Consider the following 20,883-nt stretch of genomic DNA (forward strand, 5'->3'; position numbering starts at 1 on the left):
CATATACAGCATCCTACTTTACAAGGGGACAAAGACGTGAAAAGTAAGATAATAATGATGGCATTACAAAGTTGGAGTTCGTGTTTGAATTTTTCCTTTATTTTTACTCATTTAAGCTTTTGGGAATTGACCCAGTAGAAAAATCAGAAAATTTTCAGATAGAAGTTTTTCCTTAGTACTTGGTAATGCCCCGCCAGTCCATGTCAGAACAGTGCTGTGATAATTCTTATGCCAGGTCATGTTTTCTTCCAACATTAAGGGACTGTTGTCCAGTACCAAGTGGTTTATCTTTCTTGTTAATTACATACTTTGAAGTTTGCTCCACAAGAATTAGATTTGACTCGGAGAGAGTGTTCCAAGCAATTTCCAAGTTCCCTTTTGTGCAGTACATAACTAACTCGTACCTTTTCAATTTTGTTTGCAACATAGTTGACCCTTCTAATTACCTATAGTTAATTACACTATCTGCTGAGTTTTGCATTTGATAAATCACACAAGACTTTATGGTCTGTTCAACATTATTACTATGATTAATTAAGGTTGGATCACAAACTCATGAGACTAGATTTAAGTATCCCATGACTTTCATAAATCAAGCTCAAAGTCAAAAGAGTTTACATTGTTCACTTCCCCTGCTTTAGATTGTTCAATTCAGTAACAGCTTGAATGATCAAATGCAAGTACTTGATTTTGAAAACTGTTGGGAAAATAAAAATGAAAAGTTTGTTCTAGATTGTTCACTTCCCCCTGCCTTGTTCTTGAAGAGAAGACTTGCGAAGTCACATGGGGAAAACTGAGGGTACTTAACAAGATGCAAGATGGTAACTGCAACAAGGCAGTGATGGAAAAACTAAAGGAACTGTTAAAACCTTTGCAATCTGAGTATCTAATGTCCTTCAAAATTTAGTTTCCCAATGCTGATTCTAGCCAATTTGATATTACAATTCAATCTCTTATATTTACCAATATATTTTTATATGTTTCGGACTTGGGATTCTCAGTATAAATAAGCATTTGGCAATATTATAGTTCAATTAACCAAATCATGAAATAATACTTTTTAAAATTTTTTTTCTTTTAATTTGATCGTCATGCAAAGATATATTTCTATGGATATACGAAATCAATTACTGATTGCTGGAATTAGAACATACAAGAAGTCTAAGCAAATTTATAGTTGAATTAAATTTCTTGGTAGGTTCTGTGTGAATACAAGAAGTAAAGCAACAGACAATATACTGCATAAAATCAAAATCAATAAAGCATTTCTCTGGCTTGTTTAGCCATCTTGGACTTAGTTAGAACGATTGATGCCGGCTGTAGTGTAACACTGCAATAAAGCATGTGTAAGATTAATGTGAGATTGTGATCCCACATCGGCCAGAGACCTAAAAAACTTTTGAAACTATTTTTTAGTTAACTCAAAATGATTAATTAAATTATTTAATAGTTCGTGCTAGAAACTATAATATTCATTTTCTTTCATCGATGTGGAATCACAATTCCACAATTAATGTTTTGATTAATGTTAATTTGGACATGGCTTTCATGCCAGTTGCTTTTTCCCATACTTGTAAACAACTTTGTCTTCAACTTTTCGCCACAAGAATCAGATTCAACAGGGACAGATAGTATCCCAAGTAGTTTCCATTAATTTGCCTTTACTGCATTGTTCATTAACATTCTTCTTCTTCTTCTCTTTCCTGGGAGTTGACATAGGTCTGGAACGTTGTCTGTTTCTTTCAGCAACAACAGCAAGTGTTTGGTTATGTTCTTATTACAAAGTACTAACGAGAGTTCCATTAAGTTCTTGTCGAGTGAAATATGTTGGCAAAAAATGCCAGCATTTGACTTGGATTGTGCAATTATGAGGAAGGTCAGTCCATTGTTTTTCCTCTAAAGCTTATCAGAAGAAGACAGAAAATAAAATGGGTCAATGCTTGTTTCCAGAGGAAATCTACGAGTTGCCACTAAGGAATTGAAATGCCTTCCTATATGTGTTGTTTAATTGACAAGCTCCCAGAGGTAAAACTATGCATAAAGATTTTGCGACCGCACTTGGTAATGCCGTCAGTATAAATATAAAACTTCAAAAACCCTGGGTCGTTGTTTTTCAGAAGAGCTTTGATCATTGCTTCCAAATATTCAATTCATTATTAAATCAAGCATTTTACACCTAGAGAACATACCCTCAGCTATTAAGCTCTAGCACCTAGGCTAATTCTTTAATCCTCATTCAAAGATGACAGCAATTGGACTTCTAACACTATACAAGTCTGACTTCCAAGTAAGATAGCCTTGAGCAAAAGATCCAGTGGCATCCTCATTTTTGCTAAATGTCACCGAGTATGTTGCTTTCTGGTTCACTGCATTGAATACTAGCGTAGTAGGCGTTACTTCTACATTTACACCTCGTGGGGCAATAATCTCATGGGTGAAAGATGACCCTGACAGGCCGACATTTGTTACTGTTCTTGTGTATTTCCTTGGATCGGATGCCAATTTGATAGAAAATGAAGGATAATTCAGCTGAGCTTCAGGTATACTTGAACCATTTGAGCATTTCACTGTGCGCTGCACGATAATTTTTATTTCTTTGTCTGAATAGCCTAAGCCACAAAGATAAGGAATGTAATCTTCAGGTTGGATATCATAAACTAAGCCTGGATTATTTGCTTCTGATGGGTTCACATGGCCTGCACCAATATCAAATACATTAGCAGGAACAAGTTGTTGATCAGAAATGGGCTTGCCTTCCATGTTTGATAAACGAGCAGTAGTTATAATGGCAGATTTTATGGCAGCAGGTGACCAGTCAGGGTGAGCACTTTTGAGCAAAGCAGCAACACCACTAATATGAGGACAAGACATTGAGGTGCCTGAGATCATATTGAATGTTGATTTTGTATTGGGCCCATCATCAGCTGAAATTGGCCAAGCCGCTAAAATGCTCACACCAGGGCCTATAATGTCTGGTTTCAATATCCCAGGACTTGCCAAGCTAGGACCTCTCGAGGAAAAGGAAGCAACCTTAGGAGCATCCAGCAAACCGGTTACTGTTCCTTCAAACTTGATTGTAGCAATTGGTGATGCTATGGAGTCTAAATATGATTTGATGGCTAATCCATCCATGTAACTCACATGTGATGCTGGTAGAACATGAGCATCAGCTGAGGTGACATAGCCACTGAGCTCATCATTCATTAGAATCATGGCTACACCGCCTCCATCCAGCACTTCTTCGCCTTTGCCAATCCTATCTATCTCCCCTCCTCTCTCGCATAATACTATCTTCCCTTTGATATCAACATTGCGCAGTGATCCTGGTGCACAAAATGCAGATAATTCATCGCCATTTGCCCCTGCATAAACAAGTGGGAAGAAGAATGAAGGGAAATCTTCTGGCTGAAAAAGGGATTGACCATCAAAAGTTGAGTTATTTCCAAGCAAAACTGTTGCTCTTATTTCTCTATCTACAGTGCTTGCTCCTACTGTTGCGATCCACGGAGCCTCATTTGATAAAGAGCTTTCATCTGGACCTGAATTACCAGCTGAGCAACTCACAAAAGTCCCCTTTTGAATAGCCCTAAATGCCCCTATTGCAATACCGTCATTGTAGAAAGGAAGCGGAGATCCTCCAAGAGAAAGTGAAAGCACATCAACACCATCATCAACCGCAGAATCCATTGCAGCCAATATCTCAGCCTCTCCGCAACCTGCTTCACTGCAAACTTTGTACATTGCCAAGTGGGCTAACGGTGCAATGCCAACCGCAGTGCCATTGGCTTGCCCATAAAAATTGGCTCCTTGAACTGGACTTCCCGCTGCTGTGCTAGCTGTATGAGTCCCATGCCCTATCTCATCATATGGAGGAACACCAGCAGAAATGAAATTTCTTGCACCAATGAGCTTTCTATTGCATGTTGTCTCACTGAATTCGCATTTTCCTTTCCATTTTACTGGTGGAGAAGGCATTCCTTTGTCACTAAATGAAGAGTGATCAGGTGTTATTCCAGTGTCCAGAAGTCCTATAATGACTCCCTTCCCATATTTGGAATAGTTCCAAAATCCTATATTGGGTTGCAAACCCAAGAAGCTGGGAGTATGAGTTGTGTGAAGAGAGAACATCTTCTCTGGACGAGCTGAGACAAATCCTTTTTTCCTTTCCATGAATTTTACTTCTTGTGCTGTTATTTTCGCAGCGAACCCGACAATCACATTGCGGTAGGAATATAGAATGTGGGGTTGGTTTGATTTTAAGGCGGAAGCTGGTAAAAATGTCTGATACCAGCGGTCTAATTCTTTAGGCCGCATTAGTACTGCACGTTCTGGTTTCTCTAGAAAGACAATGTAAGTTTGTAATTTTCCTTCCCCTTTGGTTGCCAAGGACGAACTAATTTTGAAAGCAAAGCTAAGTAGAAACAGGGAGACCATTTCTGGTAACAAGTTACACATCTTGTTCTGCATTTCCAACTTAGCACGAGAAGGCGATGTTTCAGAGGCATTAAAAGAGAGAAGTAGTGGAAATAAATGGCAGGTTCTTCTAGATATGAATGACCAGTCCTTGAAGAGAATTATCTTGTTCACAGAATCTATGCTGCCGAAAGGTTTGAGACTTTGAATAAGACTTGGTAATTTTTCCGTTGTCTTAGCAACAAACGATAGAATCAATATATGGAGGCGGATTTACCACCGATAATAATTGGATATTTCACCTTAATTTTATTTATTTTTTTACAATAATATCAGTAAATGATAAAATTTCAGCCAAATTTCCAACATACAACAAGGCACCAGAAGCAGGGTTTTTTTTTTTTAAATATATATTTGGCCTCTTTCTTGATATTCTGAATCCCATCAATCTCTCCATCTCATCTGTGTTTTATGTAAAATCTGTTCTTTCTGTTGAATGGATGAACAAATAAAATCCCATTAATCTCTCATTTGTTGTTTTATTCGAATATACAGGCTCAATGCCCCCCTATTAATTTAACAGGCTCAAAATGGACAAGGGTTTCTGAACCCACTAACAGTGATCCACACTCTCAATATAAGGCTTAGGAGCTTAGCCCAGAAGAGCAGCATGAGGTCCAGATTTATGATGAATTTTTCCCATTTAATTATATAAGTTATTTTACATTTTTAATTATATGATTTAATATTTTTAACCATATATATATACATAACACAAATTATAATAATGAAGACACCAATCTAATACATTTTATAATTTGTCAAAGTTTCAAACATTGTGACAGGAGTAATTCTCCGATTCCATCTTGTTATTCTACCATGGAGGTTTGTTTTTTCTTCCAGGTGCAGTTAACAATTGCTTCTTTTTTTTTTCTTTAATTTGGGGAAGAATAAATTTTCATTTTTTTACAAAAATACGCAATTGTTGACTGCTCTTACAATAATTAAAAAAAAAAAAAAAATCTCAAGGTGGATCTAGAAAGTACAAACCAGAACTAGAAAAGGCAACTGCTTCGCTCTGCCTAAAAACGCAAAATAAAATGGCATTTTTAAGGTCAGTGACGACAACCATAAAGACTGCTATAGCAGCCTCTACTGTACCTGCGGCCTTTGTTCTCACTTCTTCTCAATCTTCAAATCTTAATCCTAAACCTCATAACCTCTCTTTTCTCTCTATCTCCTCTTCGTCCCTTCGCCCACCAACTCGCTTTGGCCTTGCAAAAAACTTGGCTTCTCCTCTCTCCGCCGTTAGCATGGACGCACCCTCATCCGACCCCAAACACACCTCTCAGGTTCCCCATTTTTTTTCTACCCGTTTATTTTTATGTCAAAATCTTTCTTATTGAGCTCTAATTTATGAATATTGTTCACTTTGGTTTGCAGGAAGATTCAGTCTTGCCGGAGCTACTTGTAAGTCAAAATTCTCCGTTTAATTCCCTGTTTCATCTTTAATCTTTATCCTATTAAAACTGATATTGGGTATTTGATTGATAATTGTTATTGTCGATTCTATCGATTTGTGTGAAATCTTCGCACTTTTGATAACAGACAGAATTCATGGTGGATATGAAGTGTGAAGGTTGTGTTAATTCCGTCAGGAATAAGTTGCAGACAGTTAATGGTATGCTATTTTTTTGGATAAACGATCATTGGTTTGTACAAACACAAAATTCCTTAATTATGGCAAGTTACGTGTTTTATTTTGGGGAAAAATTCCAGGAGTGAAGAATGTTGAGGTGGACTTGGGCAATCAAGTAGTGAGAGTTCTTGGTTCTTCACCAGTAAAGACCATGATTGAGGCTTTGGAGCAGACAGGTCGGAATGCCAGGCTGATTGGCCAAGGAGTCCCTGAAGGTTGGTCAATTGAATGGCTGTATATCTTTTACGCTATTTTGATAGTCCTTGCTTCTGCATGTTTGCTTATCTTCTAAGGTTTTTCCATTAGCAAACGAGTTAGCTAGGCATGTCGTTTTCTATACTTGGTGTGCTTTATCAATCTTGCCTGGCCTGCTATGGAGCATCATTTGAATACTGTGATAGATGTCTAATTTCTTTACAGTTTATAGAGTCTTTGCTGAATGATTCAAATCCCTGGAGTCTTTCTTTCAAACATGATGGTACCAAAATTAGAAGTGTTTCTGTTATAGTTGCAATCATTTGGATCTTAGAGTGCCATTGAATAACGTTATTTACTAGTTCTATTCTCCATGCTTTTTTTCTTTCACAAAATGTTTACAGAATTCGTTGAGACCCCATGTACACTCAACACGTACTTCAGAAAACTCATTTGCCAACACATCCTATTCCTGTTTCTCAAATCCCCTTCATATCATATTTAGTGAAGTCTAACAGAGAAAGACTTCAATTTGGAGGATTGCAACCTTTATCCTCATTAAATTTCCACACATCATAGTCTTGCAAAAGGAATACTAGTTAGCGTGCATTACGTGTCATTGTTACTTCTCTTTGTGAAAAAAAAAAATACTCAATCTAAAAGCACAATATTGTAAATTGAGGCACAAAAATAGGTTCCAGAACTCTCACATGAAGATTGTTGGGCTTTAGTGTGGGAAGACATAGGTTTGCATTTGAGAGAGGGGCTAAGGGTTCAAATTCTGCTTTTCTGTTATTTCAGGTTCTAATACCATGACAAGAGACTGTTGAACATACTGAGTTTAATACAAGCGAGGATCAAGAATAGGTTTGAATATCTCTAGCACTTAGGAATTTTATTTGTATTTATTTTTGAGAAATCAGATATACTTTGGACACGCATTGGATTTGAGATAATTTGGAATGCCTTAATTGTGTTTATATTTTAATTAAGCTTCATGGTTTTCTGTACCTTGTAGTTTTCAAAGACACCAATATCATGTTGAAATTGAGGCTCCGAGGGATACGAAATGTTGATTTCTCTTTTCAAACAATGTGCGTTTGACTTCAAGCTTAGTTAAGATAAAGCGTTAGCCTTCTTAAACCTTTCTGAAAGGAAATAAGTGCAAAAGCACCATGTACTGGATTCATAAACCCTTGGTTATTAGCATCCGTATTGTTTGTGTCTAATGGTTTTTGTTTGTCACGTGTTCTGGTTAAGTTTTATCTGAATTTTTAGCTCTCTATACCTTCTTTAGATAGGAAAGCCAAACTTTGTATTTTGTCAAGACGTAATTATAATTCCCTTTATTTTGTTTCTTAGACTTCCTAGTGTCTGCTGCTGTTGCCGAATTCAAGGGTCCAAATATTTTTGGTGTGGTTCGCTTTGCTCATGTAAATATGGAGTTGGTTAGGGTTGAAGCCAACTTTAGTGGGTTGTCACCTGGGAAGCACGGTTGGACTATCAATGAGTTTGGCGATCTGACAAGAGGTGCAGCAAGCACTGGCAAAGTTTATAATCCTGCTGATCAAGGATCTGAAAAAGAGGTTTGTATCAGCATACTTAATTCTTTTATCATTTTGCTATAAATCACCAAACCAGTCACGAATCATGATAATATAGAAGATAATATGAACATTAGCATGTACTACAAAGGTTGCTTTACGATGTTGATTTGAGCTTTTATTTGAGGTCTATGACCTTTTACAAATAGCAATAAGTCTTAATCCAGCTGTTATTTTGAATAATTTATTTTGTTGAAATCATTAGCCATCATCCTTTTGTACCGTTTGGCCCTCTGAATCTCATCGTCACTAATTCTTTTGTCACAAATTTTTTGCTTTGTATGTGCATAGTGCACTCGTAATAGCATATCTAATCATGATCCTTAATTGATCAGCCACTTGGCGACCTGGGAACATTGGAGGTTGATGAGAAAGGAGAAGCTTTCTTTGTAGGTGTGAAACAGAAGCTAAGAGTTGTTGATCTTATTGGGAGATCAGTGGTGGTATATGAAACAGAAGATAAATCGAGTAATGGCGGTCTCACAGCAGCAGTAATTGCTAGAAGTGCCGGTGTTGGTGAGAACTACAAAAAGCTATGCACATGTGATGGGACCATCATATGGGAATCAAGCGATAAAGATTTTGTCACCAGCAAGGTTTGATAATTCCAGTAAACCGACTCGTACTTGAGCATTTATGCACTTTGTTCAGCCAGTGAAGGGTTTGTTGTTTTGTAACGTGTATCATCAGCTTGAAAAAACGAAGGAATTGTCATCTAGAAAATAATAATAATAATAATAAGCTCAGGATTCCTTACTTGAATGGCATTGGTTATGCTTATGAACTGAGTTTTTTTATTTGTTAAATGAGAAACGCCTACACCACTTTTAGTAACGGATTTAAATCCGTTACTAATTTATAACGGATTAGTAACGGATTTTATATTCCGTTATTAATTTTTATTATTTAGTAACGGATTAACAATCCGTTACTAAAATCTGTTACTTAATAAAATTATTTATAAATTTAATAACGGATTTTGAGATCCGTTATAAATCCGTTACTAAATTAGCTAAAAATTAGTAACGGATTTCAATCCGTTAATAAATTTGTTACTAAATCGGTTACTAAATAATTAAATTAAATAAATAAAATAGTAACGGATTTAATAACGGAATGCAATATATTATATAATTAATAACGGATTTAATCCGTTACTATTTTTTAATAAAAAAATCGATTTTTTATTTTTAAAATTCCAAATTTTCTTTTTAAGTTTAGTAACGGATTTAGTCCGTTACTAAATCCGTTACTAATCTAAAAATTAGTAACGAATTAAGAAATCCGTTACTAAAATTTGGAGAATAATACCGCCTTTTTATTTTAGTTCTCCCGCGTTTTTTTTGAAAAATTTAGTAACGGATTAAATCCGTTACTAAATCCGTTACTAATCTAAAATTAGTAACAGATTAAGAAATCCGTTACTAAAATTTGGAGAATAATACCGCCTTTTTATTTTAGTTCGCCCGCATTTTTTTTTAAAAATTTAGTAACGGATTAAATCCGTTACTAAATCCGTTACTAATTCGCGTATTTATACACTCACCCATTTTATCTCCCTTCACTTCATTCATTTTCTTTCTCCCCATTTTATTCCCTTTCATTTCATTCATTTTCTTTCTCCTCTTCTCTCCTCATTTCTTCATTCTCCCTTATCTTTTTTTTTCTTAATTATTAACTCCAATTTTTTTTCATTTTCTTTCATTTCCTTCAATTTTCTCTTCAATTTTTCTCTTCAATTTCTTTCATTATTGATCTTTCTTTTATCACTTGATTTTTGTTTATTTTCTCTCATATTTTTTTCTTTCATTTTCTTATATTTTCTTTCATTTTTTACTCTCCTGAATGTTTGTTTTTTTATTATTATTGGTTTAAATTTCGTTTCCTATAATTGAAAACCTATTCTACATGTTCAATACAGTTTATTATTAAACTTTATCTAAAAGTTTATAAACAAAAAAAAAAGACATAATTGAGTGGATATTTCAATTAAATGGAAAGCGTTAAATTTATGGGTAATTTACAATATGTTTTTTAAAATTTAGCAAAATTTATAAATTAATTAAACAGTTTATTTTTGAATTTTCATTTTGTTAATAAAATCAATTGTAAATGGAAGAAATTTGCTCAAATTGAACGATAAAATTATTATAAATTATTAAACCGAAATTAAGGATTGAACAATTATATTTAGCAAAGTTTAAATGACCAAGTTATTATAATTTGATAATAAATTTTATCTAACACATCCTCTCTAAATTAGGAAAATGTTAATTTCTTCATCACATCCTCCCTTACCATGGAAAGGAAAACAGCTAGTGCAAGTTAGTATTTTTCTCAAAAATTTTGTACTGTTGTTAAGAAAATTGTGAAACATGTTACTCTAACAAATTATGACAGGATGAAATGGCGGTTTATCCAAACAATGCTTGGGTTTTAACCAGAACTGGATTAATCTAGTTATGCATTGTATTTCTACTATAAAATATTCGGTCCTATCTGAGAGTTTGTTGTTGGGTCCTATAGTTCCATCCAGAGGGTTAAGGCAAGTAGATCCGATCTCGTCTTACCTTTTTATTCTTTGTGCTGAAGGTTTGCCTCGTATGATTTCCGCTAAGGTAAATCAAGGTTGATTATAAGATGGTCTATTACGAGAAGAGCTCCTATTATTTCACATTTATTTTTTGCAGATAACAGTTTAGTTACTTTCCAAGTAAGTGGCAGAGAAGCACGTGTGGTGAAGGAGATTATGGATGGGTATGCTGAGGCGTCGGGACAATTAATCAATTATTCCAAGTCTTCTTTATGCTTCTCACGTAATACACCTCTTGATGTGCGATAGGATGTATATTCTATATTGGGGTGATGGAGCAAAAAGACTTGGGGGCATATTTGGGTTTGTCAACGCGAATAGAGATTAATAAGTGTAAAGTGTTTCAGTTTATGAAGGATAGAATGTGGCAGAAACTCAACTCTTGGAAGCGGAGATGTCTATCTAGGGCGGGAAAAAAAGTGATGTTAAAAACTGTTCTCCAAGCACTTCCAACGTATGCTATGAATTTATTTTTGGTGCCACAAATAATTTGTTATGAATTGCGGTAACTTATAGCTCGATTTTGGTGGGGGAGAGGGAGCTCTCACGAACGAGGTATGCATTGGGTAAGCTCGGAACGGATGGCGAAATCGAAGTTTGATGGTGGGTTGGGGTTTAAGAAATTGCATGAGTCCAATTTATCTATGTTAGGGAAGCACGCATGGGCAATTTTCACAAGAGATAATTCATTGGTGGCAAGAACTCTCGAGGCCAAGTATTTTCCGTTTGGCTCTTTTTTAGATTCAGAGATTGAGAGTAATCCAAACTACTTGTGGAGAAGTTTGTGGGAGAGTAAGAAGTTGATTGCGTCAGGTTCTCTCAAAAGAATTGGAAATAGTAGAAGCATTTCGATTTGGGAAGATCCATGGGTGCCATTAAATTTGAATGGTAAGGTTTCTACTCCTCAACAGACAGATTGTGATGTGTTTTTGGTTTCTGATCTCATTAAATATGGATGCTGGAAAAGGGATTTGATTCTGTCTATATTTAATCAGGTTCATACTCATAATATATTGTCTATCACTTTGAGTATCACTGGGCAAGCAGATAATTGCATATGGAAATTTGAGAAATGTGGATTCTATTCGGTTCGAAGTGCTTATAGATTATTGATACAGACTACTCACTTGAGTTGCTCAGTTGTGGTTAGATCAATGTAGAATAAACTCTGGCATATTCGGGCTCCACCGAAGGTTTTGAATCTAGTATGGCGGGCTTGCCTTAATGCTATTCCATGCTTGGTTAATTTAATTTGTAGGAATGTCCAAGTCAGCGAGTTTTGTCATGTTTGCTCCAGTCAAAGTAAAACGATAATACATGCTCTGGTTACTTGTCATTTTGCCCGTGATTGTTGGATGATACTGAATCTGGTTGACTCTTCCCCCATATGCAGTCATTTAGTGATTGGTTTGTTCTGGTATGTAATTTAGTTTCTGTTTCTACTTTACACATGGTGGTTATGGTAGTTTGGGCTCTATGGGAGAATAGAAACACTGTAGTATGGAAGCAGAAAATGTGTCCACCTCATGTTATGATTAGGCGTGTAAAGTCTCTTCTTCAAGATTGGGAGGCGGCTAAAAGTTGCAGGGAGTTGGTTGTTAATGCTCCGATTTGCGTCCAATGGAAAAAGCCACCTATTGAAAGTTTTAAGCTAAATGTTGATGCTGCATTATTATTATATCAGGCTATGGGAATGTGTTGTGTTTTAAGGGGATGGAATGGTGAGTTTATTGCAGCACGTCAACAACGAATTCTTGGTAATTTTGATGCTTTTACGGTTAAGGCCATGCCTTTTAGGGAAGTTTTAAGCTGGCTCAAGGATGATGGTTGGTCTCCGATTATTGTGGAGTCAGACGCTCAACTTTTAGTTTGAACTATAGCCGATCCCAATTATCAGAAGTTGTCATCATTTAGTAGTCTTGTTTTTTATTGTAAATCTCTTATCTCGGATATGATTTCTATTTTTATTAATTTTGTTCATAAGTCTGCTAATTGTGTAACTCATGCGCTTGCTCGAACTAGCCATAGTATTCCGGGTCTGGTTGAGGTTTTTTCATTGTATTTCTGAGTTGATCGTTCTTTAATTTTAATAAAATTTACATTTTTATTTAAAAAAAAAAAAGTAAAAACTGAGCAATGCAAACTTTCAAAGTAGAATTTGAAAGTAAAAAAAAAAAAAAGAAAACCCATTTTTTCATCTTTTTTTCTACACTAAAATTTCTTTAAATTTCCACTTTCAATCAATTACCCATTTTCTCCCAACACCTTTTCAAAGTAGAATTTGAAAAAAAGAAGAGAAATTAAAGAGAAAATTTAAGGTTGAGGATAGTGAATAGTAACAAAGTGTTGAAAAACTGAAAAGTATGTTAGGGGTTTTGATGTTTCTTATTATTTTTATATGAATATTTATGAGGAATACTGTATTAATATGATTTATTTGTTTATTTTTCATGAAAAAGAAGTGGAAGGGAAGAGTGGAAACTCCAAAGGAAAAGGAAAAGAAGATTAAAAAATTTTAAGTTTGTGAAAGATTTTGGAAAGTTTAAGATTTGTGCTCAACTTTATTTGAATAAATTCAATAATTTGTTAATTATGTTTTATTTGAAAATTTTACTACCTTAGTAGAACTTGATCAAGTGAATAATATTTTAGTTATATAGCATGATTAAAGTTTGAATAAATGATAAATTTGATAAATAGAAAATTTTGAAATTAATATGTAATTTGATCAACACTCAAGTTATTGACTAAGTGGAATGTCTATAGGGATGTAATTTGGCTAAGATATAGTAATAAAAAAAAATATTAGTCTAAATAAGGAATACTATTTAAAACGTTGTAAATTAGTTAAATTATGATCGAAGGAAAGTTGTTGGATAGAAATAAAAATTAAAAGAAAAATAAAAAATAGATATGGTATATCGTGATAAATAGAAAAAATATTAAATTAAAAAAAATTAATAATAATAAAAATAACAATAGTTAATTAATTAATGATTAAATTATGAATTTATAATTTATGTAGTTGAATTAAATTAATAAATTTACATGATATGACAATATTTAAAAGCAGAGTTGTAATATGATAAAATATTATAGTTTGAATAATTGAAAGTTACACTGTATTGAAAGTTTTTGTCCCCATGTTTAAATGTATAAGTTATTTAAAGTCTAGCCCTAGTAAGTTTGGTGGGAATTGTAAGTTAGTTTAAGGGTGTGACATACCATATTCAGATCTTGCAGTACTGCATTACAGTTACACTGATTAGTACTCTACAGGTATGACTGATATACTCTACCACTACAGTTATAGACTCTTTTGAGTCATACAATTATTTGGCACTTTGTGCCCTACAGATATACCTTTCTTATCTGACTTAACAGTACTATTTAAATTTATAGGGGCAAAAAAAAATAAAAATAAAAAATAAAAGTATTAAAAGAAAATAAAACTTTTTACATGATAAAAAAAAAGACTATGAAATTAAAATCTATATATATGTGTGAAATAATAATATGATTTAGAATCATTTTAAATTATTAGCTATATAGTTATATTGTCATTTGTTTGATTTATGATTGATAAATGAATTTTGATTTAAATGTTTTATTTTAAAAAAAATGGTTGAGCACCACTAAACAATTTACTTAGTGCGTAGAAATTTATTTTTGCTTGCAGGTTGTAGATACAAGTAGCGGTAGATGAAGATCTGCATCAACCCAGTGAGTTACATCATTAACTATCTTGGATATATTTTGTAAATTTTATACGAATTAGATTTTGGAAATATGGCATGTACATAAAGTTAGAGACGAAGTTTTATATGGTTGAAATTAGATATATTTGAAGATTTTAATTTTGGTGTAAATATGAGTTATTAGTATAAGTTTTTGTGTTGAGATTAATGAGATGGTTTATGAAGTATTTGAATTGTGTTGATATTAAAAGAAGTTTGGGGGTTAAGGTTAAAATTTATAGAAGTGTAATATTACTATTCATAGATGGAATTAAGCTTATATTTCAGGGAAACTCTGCCGAATTTTCGGTAAAAAAAAAAAGGTCATGAATTACATGATATAAATTAAAGAAAAAATAATAGAACTGTTACAAAATGTAATGTCCCCGACTCGATTAATTAAATAACCGGATAGGGGTGTTACATGAATAAACTCATTAAGAGACTCGTGAACAAGCTCGTTAAGGGATTTGACTCGATTTGATTACACAACAACTTAGACTATTTACTATATATATATTGTTAATTTTAATATTTTTTTCCTTAATTATATATCTATATTATTAATTTATACATTTATTTTTCATAGACACTCTTTTTAAACTATTAAATCTCTTAATAAATTATTATTATTATTACTTTTAATTTTCTTATTTAATATTATTCACGTAATTTTATAAATTAAAATTTTTATATAATTTAAATATAAATCAATATAATTTTATTGATAAAATTTGAGTATAATGTATATATATAATTATATAATTTAAATTGATTATACTTATATTAGTATATTTATTTTATGTAATATTATAGTATTTTTTATATAATATAAAATAATTTAATATAAATTATATATTTAAATAAAAATAAATAATAATATATAAATAATGAAACGATAATAATCAATGATAATATAAAAATATCTATTAATACTAATAATAAAATTATACAAATTAAATTAAAATTATATAATTTAAAAAAAAAACTCTCCCTTTCTCTTAGTTTTATAGACTATTTATATATAAATTTATATATTTATTATATATAGTCTAATTAATTTTTTTATGTAATATAAATATTTAAATAAATAAATATTAAATTTAATATTATATTATTAATTTTATATTAAATACATTTTATATAATTAATTAAAAGTTTATAATTAGTATTTAAATAATAAATAAATATTAAAATATTAAAATTTAAATTATAAAAAAAATAAAAAATTTAAATATTAAAAAAATTAATTATTTATTATTATGGAAATAGTATCAAAATCGTAAAAAAATCATCATTCATTAACTATTAGACCACAAATTCACTTTTATTAAATCACAGTGTGCGATATTTTACAAATGAGGTATTAAAAATTATTGAAACAATATTCTCTAATGGAGAGGTTTTACTTGTTATTATATTTTAAATTAAAATTTTATTTATAATAAATTTCAATTAAATTATATTTAATTTTATATTTAAAATTTTAAATTAATTAGATTTTATTAATGAATTTTTTAATCGAACTTAAATTAAATTTATTATTAATTTAAACAAATTTTTTAATCGAAATTTTAAATTCGAATTTAAATTAGACTCGTTATTAGTTTAAATAAATTTTTTACAAGTCGAACTCGAATCGAACTCGATTATAGTATTAAATTTTTAAATTAAACTCGAACTTATAAAAATTTTTAATAAACGAATTTAATCTGTACAAAATTCGATTTTACTCGATTTAATTATCCTGCTTTTAGTTTTTACGGTTTGATCGACTACATCTATTGTTGTTGCTTCCCTATGTAGTATCTTGGGAAGGTATTTACCCTTTGCTTGAACAATTTAAAAAAAAAAAAGAAAACAAAACTATTGTTCCAATTAATAAATATGAGGATTTCTTTTTTGTGATGTAAATTTCCACACAAAATTTCAGTAAATACAATACAAGCATCGCTATGGCATGTGGGCACATGTGCCGCTCACCCAATTATTGGGCACGTATGGACAAACAACTCATTAATTTAGGCAATCGTGTAAATACATGCATGCGTTAGATAAGATACTCCAATTAGCTTATTGACATCAACGAAAGTTGGACAGGGATTAGATGATGGACAAGGCCGTGCAAATTATGCGAATATTAAAATATTTTACATATAATTTATTATTATAAAGAAAAAGATAGAAAGATAATTATAATAAAAAATTAAAAATTTAATTAGTATAATGATTTTTAATCTTAAAATAAAAAATTTAAAAATATGTACAAAATCATATTATCAATAAATTTAATTATATAAAAAATTAAAAATTTTAATATTTACTAAAATTATATTTAAAAAAATAAAGTTTATTAAGTTTAAATTTGACACATTCATATATACAGATTCTGAGTGATAAAAATAAGTGGCACTATGATAAAAAAACCGTTAGACGTCACTAGCAAATAAAAAGAAAAGAGATAAAAGAAGATAAACGTCTTTCTCTCCATTTAAATTTAAACTCATACCGTAAATTTTATTTTTGAATTTTAAAATATCAAATAAAATAGATAAGCGGAGAATGTTTCAGACAGAAAAATGAGAAATTTATGCAAAATTCAAATTTACCTTTAAACTCTTTAATTTACTTCCAGTCCTAACAAATGTTAATACTTATTAAATATATCTTTGCTCATACAGTTGCAAATTTAACATTCAATCAAAAGTCAAAACTGAGCAATGCAAACTTGCAATGTGCTCTATATAAATGTACATCCAAGTAGGGAACAGGATCATAATCATCAGCTGATGGATTCCTATACAATTGCCATCTTCACTTTGTTTCTCTTGATTTGCTTCCATGGCATTTTTGGCCTCAAAGAAAGGAAAAAGCTCCCACCAGGACCAAGAGGCCTTCCCATCATCGGAAACCTTTTCGCAATAGGTGACAGGCCCCACGAGTCCCTTGCCAAGCTAGCCAAAATCCATGGCCCCCTCATGACTATCCAACTAGGATTCAACACCACCGTAGTTGCTACCTCTGCAGAAATGGCCAAAGAAATCCTCCTCAAAAACGATCAAGCATTTCTGGGTAGGCCTATTCCACATGCAGTAACTGCAGAACACAATTACGAGCTATCCGTGGCATGGTTATCTGGTGGTCCCAAATGGAGAAGCCTTAGAAAAATATGCAACAGCCAGATCTTCACTCCTCAAAGACTCGATGCCTTGCAAGGTTTACGAAATCAAATGATGAATGGTATGGTCAAGGCCATCACCCAAGCTAGCGAAGCCAAAGAGCCCATCAATATTGGAAGGTTAGTGTTTGGTACAACGTTAAATTTGCTATCTAACTCCATGTTTTGTGTTGATATATTGGACTCCAAATCTAATGCTATTGAAGAGCTGAAGCAACTTATTGGGAAAATAATGGAGCTGTCAGGAAAGCCAAATCTGTCAGATTTTTTTCCTTTCTTGAAACCATTGGATCCACAAGGTATCAAGCGAGAAATCAAGATTTCTTATGATCATATGCATAGTTTGCTAGATGGGATTGTTGGTCAACGTCTGAAGAGAAGAAAGTCGAGTTCAGAAAGATATGGTGATTTCTTGGACATTCTTCTCGACCAGAGCCAAGTGTCCAGTGGCTCAGAGGAGTTGAGCCGCGAAGATGTCATAATTTTGCTAGCGGTAATTTTCCATGTCTCTGTCTCTCGCTCTCAGCACGCATTGATGATGATAGACCGGATTTCTCATTCTTTGACATGACAACAATGACTAATTAATTAACAAACTCAAAGGGTTTGTTTGGATAGGTACATATGGCTGCCTTAGTTAAGGCCCATTTGACTAGTAAAGTCCAACATGGGATTATAAGAATTTAAACTACAGCTAAGCAGTAGGGAATTATACAATCAATATATTGAAAATAGAAAAGGCTACAACAATTTATGAGCTAATCTATTATAATATAAAACTTTTTTAATTTCTATTTAAATAATATAAAAATTTATTTCACTTAAAATAATTTATTTTTAAGTTAATTTGTTGATGATATATTTGTTGAATTAAAAAAAAATTCTTTTTTATATCTAACATTTAATAGTTTTTTAATATTTTAAATAAAAAATTAAACAAATTATTTTATTAACTTTTTTAAAAAATTAAGAATTAATTAAATATTATATGTTAGATTTAACCCAACAATCTATTATTGCAGGTGAAATGAGTTTTTATATTATTTAAATAGGAATTAAAAGTGTTTTATATTTATGTAGTTTATTGTTACAAACTCTAAATTAGTGTACTGTGTATATAAATTATCAAAATTTCTAAAAGTATTCTAAAAAAACTTAATTGATTTATATTATATATTAACTACTTTTTTATTTTTCAATCGCCCGAAAAAAAAAATCTTATTCTTTTTTTAATGACACTTAATTTACACAACTTTTTGCTATATATTTCTTTTATGCTATAAGAAATTAACACTGTCAGATATTTCGTAATGCAATTATGTTATTATCAAAGAAACTAATATTATCATTATTAAATACATAATTTATTATTTCCAGGACTTGTTCATTGGGGGAACAGACACAACCACGACTACTATGGAATGGGCAATGGCTGAGCTGCTCCACAACCCACATATAATGGCCAAGGCAAAGCAAGAGCTTGTCGAAACAATTGGAATACGAAAAACCATAGAAGAGAAAGATGTTATAAAACTTCCATATTTACAATCAGTTATTAAAGAAACAATGAGGCTGCACACGACAGCTCCTCTGCTTTTGCCTCACCGTGCAGAAATGGACGTTGAAATTTGCGGCTATACCATCCCTAAGCACACGCAAGTGTTTGTCAACGCATGGGCATTGGCCAGAGATCCTCAATACTGGGACGACCCAACAGAATTTGTCCCAGAGAGGTTCATGAAATCTGAAGTTGATTTCAGAGGCACAAATTTCTACTTTGTTCCATTTAGTTCTGGAAGAAGGATTTGCCCTGGACTGGCTCTTGCTATTAGAATGATGTGCTCATTGTTGGCTTCCCTGATTCTCCATTTTGAGTGGCAGCTCCCCAGTGGAATGACACCCAAGGCTATGGACATGACTGACAGATTTGGTACCACTCTGCAGAAGGCGACTCCTCTTTTCGCCATTCCATTGGTGGTTGATGATAAATACTGATGGTGATTATAAAATATTTTCCGCGTGTTTAATGCTATTGGCTTGCCTGATGACTGTTACTAGTTTTTACGGTTTGGTCGACTACATCTATTGCTGTTGCTTCCCTATGTAGTATCTTGGGGAGGTATTTACTCTTTGCTTGAACAATTTAAAAAAAAAAAGAAAACAAAATTATTGTTCCAATTAATAAATATGAGGATTTCTTTTTAGTGATGTAAATTTCCACACAAAATTTCCGTAAAGACAAGCATAGCTATGGCATAAGGGTGAATTACGTGGAGGGTTATCTGCAAAAATAAAATTGACTTGTTAACATCCCCAAATTGCGATGAGTAAGGACAAGTATAATTTGACTATAGCTGGGCACATGTGCTGTCTCACCCAATTATTGGGCACGTATGGACAAACAACTCATTAATTTAGGCAATCGAGTAAATAGATGCAAGATACTCCTGTTAGTTTATTGACATTAACGAAAGTTGGACAGGGATTAGATGACCGACAAGGCCGTGTATATTATGCGAATATTAAAATATTTTACATATAATTTATTATTATAAAAAAATAAAAAGATAATTATAATAAAAAATTAAAAATTCAATTAAATAATGATTTTTAATTTTAAAATAAAAAATTTAAAAATCTATACAAAATCATATTATTAATAAATTTAATTATATAAAAAAAATTAAAAATCTTAATACTTACCATTATATATTATTAATATCCACTAATAAAAGTAAAGTTTATTGAGTTTAAATAGCCATTTATAATGATAGTCGCAATAATGGTGAAAATAGAGAAATAGAATCCTTTAAATTAAAGAATCTACTAATATTAAAATCACTTGAATCAAAAAAATCTCATTTAAATAATTTTTATTCAATTTTTATTTATCAAACTAGTAGTGGATAATGATAGTCGCAGTGGAGGAATCCCAACATTTATGAGTATAATTACTTTAATATTTAAATAATTTTTATCTAATTTTTATCTATTCAAGATAATTGAGTTGACGGGTAAAAATTATAAGTCAATGTAATCCATACTAGATATAAAACGAACATTTAGAAAAAAATTTTAAATATGAATCAATTGAAAATGAAGGAAATAGAGTCGTATTAAAAAAATTATATTAATGAATTTTATATAGAATGAATATATAAAGATTATATTTTTATAGAGAGTAAAAAAATTAAAATTATTATAATTATTAATATAATAAATTATAATAATTTAAATTTAATAATTTAGTTATTTAAAGTTTGCGACAGATTAATTTAGAGTATTACAAACATCTGCCCAACTTTGAAGGGGGATTAAAATGGGACTGGAGGATGCACTCTAAACCTTTCTCTCACATTGCAATCTCATCTCCTTGTATCGGCTTTCCTACTTAAACATTTTTCTTGATTTTCTCTTCGGCTTTTGATACATAAATGCAAAAATGAGATGCTAAAAATTGTAAT

At 31.7% G+C, this 20,883-nt stretch overlaps 3 protein-coding genes across 3 annotated transcripts; 2 read left to right on the forward strand and 1 right to left on the reverse strand.

Moving 5' to 3' along the window:
- Positions 1-2,133: 2,133 nt before the first annotated feature.
- On the reverse strand, positions 2,134-4,495 carry LOC110603953 (subtilisin-like protease). The gene has a single exon (XM_021741962.2). It carries the CDS (start codon positions 4,465-4,467, stop codon positions 2,233-2,235), a length of 2,235 nt encoding a protein of 744 aa, XP_021597654.2. The 5' UTR covers positions 4,468-4,495; the 3' UTR covers positions 2,134-2,232.
- A 947-nt stretch (positions 4,496-5,442) lies between these two features.
- Positions 5,443-8,673, forward strand: LOC110602982 (copper chaperone for superoxide dismutase, chloroplastic/cytosolic). Its single transcript, XM_021740618.2, has 6 exons — positions 5,443-5,765; positions 5,857-5,883; positions 6,022-6,094; positions 6,193-6,327; positions 7,670-7,893; positions 8,247-8,673. The coding sequence occupies exons 1-6, from the start codon at positions 5,514-5,516 to the stop codon at positions 8,511-8,513; spliced, it is 978 nt and encodes a 325-aa protein (XP_021596310.2). The 5' UTR covers positions 5,443-5,513; the 3' UTR covers positions 8,514-8,673.
- An 8,259-nt stretch (positions 8,674-16,932) lies between these two features.
- LOC110608674 (geraniol 8-hydroxylase) lies at positions 16,933-19,627 on the forward strand. Its single transcript, XM_021747954.2, has 2 exons — positions 16,933-17,912; positions 18,797-19,627. Exons 1-2 carry the CDS (start codon positions 16,962-16,964, stop codon positions 19,412-19,414), a joined length of 1,569 nt encoding a protein of 522 aa, XP_021603646.1. The 5' UTR covers positions 16,933-16,961; the 3' UTR covers positions 19,415-19,627.
- Positions 19,628-20,883: the final 1,256 nt, after the last annotated feature.

The sequence above is a fragment of the Manihot esculenta genome, chromosome 2, assembly GCF_001659605.2.
Source record: "Manihot esculenta cultivar AM560-2 chromosome 2, M.esculenta_v8, whole genome shotgun sequence".
In the NCBI taxonomy this organism is placed as follows: domain Eukaryota; kingdom Viridiplantae; phylum Streptophyta; class Magnoliopsida; order Malpighiales; family Euphorbiaceae; genus Manihot; species Manihot esculenta.